At 49.1% G+C, this 3,512-nt stretch overlaps 1 protein-coding gene across 1 annotated transcript; it reads left to right on the top strand.

The window, feature by feature from the left end:
- Positions 1 to 1,912: 1,912 nt before the first annotated feature.
- On the top strand, positions 1,913 to 2,242 carry LOC141264564 (histone H4-like). The gene has a single exon (XM_073676840.1). The coding sequence runs from the start codon at positions 1,928 to 1,930 to the stop codon at positions 2,240 to 2,242; it is 315 nt and encodes a 104-aa protein (XP_073532941.1). The 5' UTR covers positions 1,913 to 1,927.
- The last annotated feature ends 1,270 nt before the right edge of the window (positions 2,243 to 3,512 follow it).

Here is a 3,512-nt window from a genome sequence, read left to right as displayed (position 1 = left end):
CTCCTTCTCGGTATCCAAGTTCCACCAACGTCTGCTGGTCCTTGGTAGTGCTTTCTGGCACAGGTACCTCCTGCTTAGTAACCGAGTTCCAGTAACATCAGCTGGTCCTCGGTAGTTCCATTGGCTCTTGTACCTTCTGCTATCCATCCGGGTTCCAGTACCGTCAGCTGGTCCTCGGTAGTTCCTCAGCTTTCTTGTACCTTCTGCTACATTTCCAAGTTCAAGCTTTTTGAAATGGTTCTTGGTAATCACTCTGGATCTCCCTGACGAGGACCCTGAAGACGAGGACCCTGAAGACCAACCCTAAGAAGACGAGGACCCCGAAGACAATGACCCTGAAGACGAGGACCCTGAAGACCACCCCGAAGAAGACGAGGACCCTGAAGACCACCCCGAAGAAGACGAGGACCCTGAAGACCACCCCGAAGAAGACGAGGACCCCGAAGACGAGGACCCAGAAGACCAACCCGAAGAAGACGAGGACCCCGAAGACGAGGACCCCCGAAGACGACGACCCTGAAGACCACCCCGAAGAAGACCAAGAAGATGACCCTGAAGAAGTTGACCAAGAAGACAAAGAAGAGAAGACAAGCACCAAGATACAGAAAAACAAGAGACAGAAAACCAAGAAGCAGAAATACAAGAAGCTGCAGAACAAAAAGCGGAAGAACATTAAGCATAAGACTAAAAATCAGAGCAAAAGATAATATCTAAATTATAAGCAGAAGATGACTAAGCAGTGTATGGGGGTGAGTCCGTTCCTCCTCGTGGTGCCCCTGGAAAAGACCTGCTGCTGCAGGCCAAACTGAACGCGGACAAATCCTGTTGTAAATCTTTTGTGACGGGCAGAACGAAAGGTGTAATGTCCAACCTTTTATAGATAACAACTACAGGAATGCCTGTCACAAATAAGAATATGATGAAGAAGAAGAAGATGAAGAAGTAGAATATGAAGAATGTAAAAAAAAGAATAATACGAAGAAGGTGAAGAAGAAGAAGGTGAAGAAGAAGTGGATGAAAAAGATGCTGAGGATGATGAAGGAGAAAGTGTGGGAGAAGTAAAAAAGAAGGTGAAGAGCATGGAAGTAGTGAAACATAAATATCTGACAAAATATAAAAATACTTAACATAGTTAATATTTCCGTAACTCAGAACATAATAAAAAAATATTAATTCCTGCTATTCCATTTGATTGGGCTAAACCTCTATGCCTTTATTGTCTCCCCCACCTCCCCCAATACATTCTACATTATTCTTAGTTGTTTTCCTTCATGTAGAAATAACCTACAAGGAAAGAAAGGGTTTATTTTAATTCCGATATTTATGTCCCATTGACTTGCATTGGTTTCCGGTATCGGAATCGGCGATATCCGATACTTTTTCGGTATCGGTCCGATCCAATCCGATCCGATATTTCCCGATATCGGAAGGTATCGCTCAACACTAGTAATTATTATTACTGCTCATAAATAAGACAAGGACCAATAATGATACATGTGTCTGCACTAAGATCTGCCACTAGGGGGCAATGAGTCAGTCAGTGCGGTCAATATGTGTGGTAATATCGCCCCCGTGTGGTCACTACAGAGAACGGCTCAATGCAGGTAACTAACAGGACAGGAATCCCGCTTTGTCTGCCGGATAGGAGTTATAGTCACTTCCGCCTTCTAGTCTCTACGTCCGGATATCATACACAAGGCCCGGATGTGTTATTATCACTACACAACTCATCACACATAACTGAGTAGAAAGAAAGAAGGGGAAATACAGACGTGTGATCAGCCAATCAGTGATAGTGAGGGAGGAGCCTATAGTGCGACACGCCCCACAGAGGCGTCATCACTGTACGGTTCTCTCTATGGTCCGTTCACTCTCTATATAGTGGAGGACTTAGCGCTGATCTCTCAGTCGGTGGAAGATTTCTTGAATGATGTCTGGTCGCGGTAAAGGAGGGAAAGGTCTTGGGAAGGGCGGCGCCAAGCGGCACAGGAAAGTACTGCGTGATAACATCCAGGGCATCACCAAGCCTGCCATCCGCCGTCTCGCTCGCAGGGGAGGCGTCAAGCGCATCTCCGGCCTCATCTATGAGGAGACTCGCGGCGTCCTGAAAGTCTTCCTGGAGAACGTGATCCGTGACGCCGTCACCTACACCGAGCACGCCAAGAGGAAGACCGTCACCGCCATGGACGTGGTGTACGCGCTCAAGCGCCAGGGCCGCACTCTCTACGGCTTCGGAGGTTAATTGTGTTCTCCGCTCCATTCTCACCCCCCAAAGGCTCTTATCAGAGCCCCCCACATGTACAGTGGAGAAGCTGTGATTCCTGCTGCGGGGCCGGGGGTTGTGTCCTGTGCTCTGATGATTGCGGTAATGAGGGGAAATATCTGCAGGACAGAGAAACAGAAGCCCCCACCCTGAGCTCCCGGGATCCGTCACATCACTGACCGGGGAGAGAAGGGGCGAGTGCTCGGTGATGAGCAGATCGGCGGATGTGTAAGTGATCGGTGACCGATGTCGCAGCTGTGAGGGCTGAGGATCTGACAGGATCACTGGCTGCAGAATGAGGCATGAAGTGCAGTGAGGGTCTGCGCTGTGATCAGGGGAGAATTCTGGATCTGGAGACATAAGACCCTGTACAGATTGGTGTCTGATCTCCCCTGTGTGGAGTGAGATCGGCCGCTGATCACTATACACGAGCAGATCGCCCGAGATCCGCAGCACTGACGCCGCGTGTTACATGGATGAGGACAAAGCGAGGAGGAGTGAACGGGAAGTTCAAATTCTGGGTTCAGCCAATCATCATTGAGCATCAGGTCACGGCTCCGCCCACAGGAGACGCCAGTGTTAACCATTTCTTGCCGCCGTTCTCCATAATCGGTGATTTCCTTATTCCTCAGTGACCGGAGCCTGACGTTTGCTCTGGGGATAAATACACACCCGATCGTCCTACCGGGCGGAACATCCCCTGCAGTCACCGAGCAGAGGACAGATGAGCACCCGGCTGTGCGGACCAGAGAGGAGACTGATGACGCGGATCAGGGCGTGTATGTTACCGGATTTCACCTTCATCTCCTTCTCTCTGATTGGTCGGTCACAGAGCAGTTAGTGATTTAGAATTTCCCGCTCATTGTAACATTTCTGTTTTTTTAAAAGTATGTTGAACAGAAAAAATCCTTCAGGATAAGAAGCAGCAGCCGCTCATCAACAAGACTCCTCGCCTGTAGTAACTTCTCCACTATACAGCACTATATGGGGGTGTCGGGATACACATCACTATTTTATTATTATAGCGCCATTTATTCCATGGCGCTTTACATGTGAAAAAAGGGGGTATAAATAGCAGAAACATTTACAATAATCTTGAACAAAAACGAGTCAGCGACTGGTCCAGGAGGAGCGAGGACCCTGCCCGCGAGGGCTCACAGTCTACAGGGGATGGGTGAGGATACAGTAGGTGAGGGTACAGCTGGTCGTGCAGCGGTATGGTGGAGCGAGGACCCTGCCCGTGAGGACT

This window comes from Phyllobates terribilis, unplaced genomic scaffold (genome assembly GCF_046119375.1).
Source record: "Phyllobates terribilis strain yellow unplaced genomic scaffold, ASM4611937v1 Scaffold_4__5_contigs__length_816908805, whole genome shotgun sequence".
NCBI classification, from domain to species: Eukaryota; Metazoa; Chordata; class Amphibia; order Anura; family Dendrobatidae; genus Phyllobates; species Phyllobates terribilis.
The sequence above is the reverse complement of the archived record's forward strand: the minus strand, read 5'-3'. Positions and strand labels throughout refer to the sequence as shown.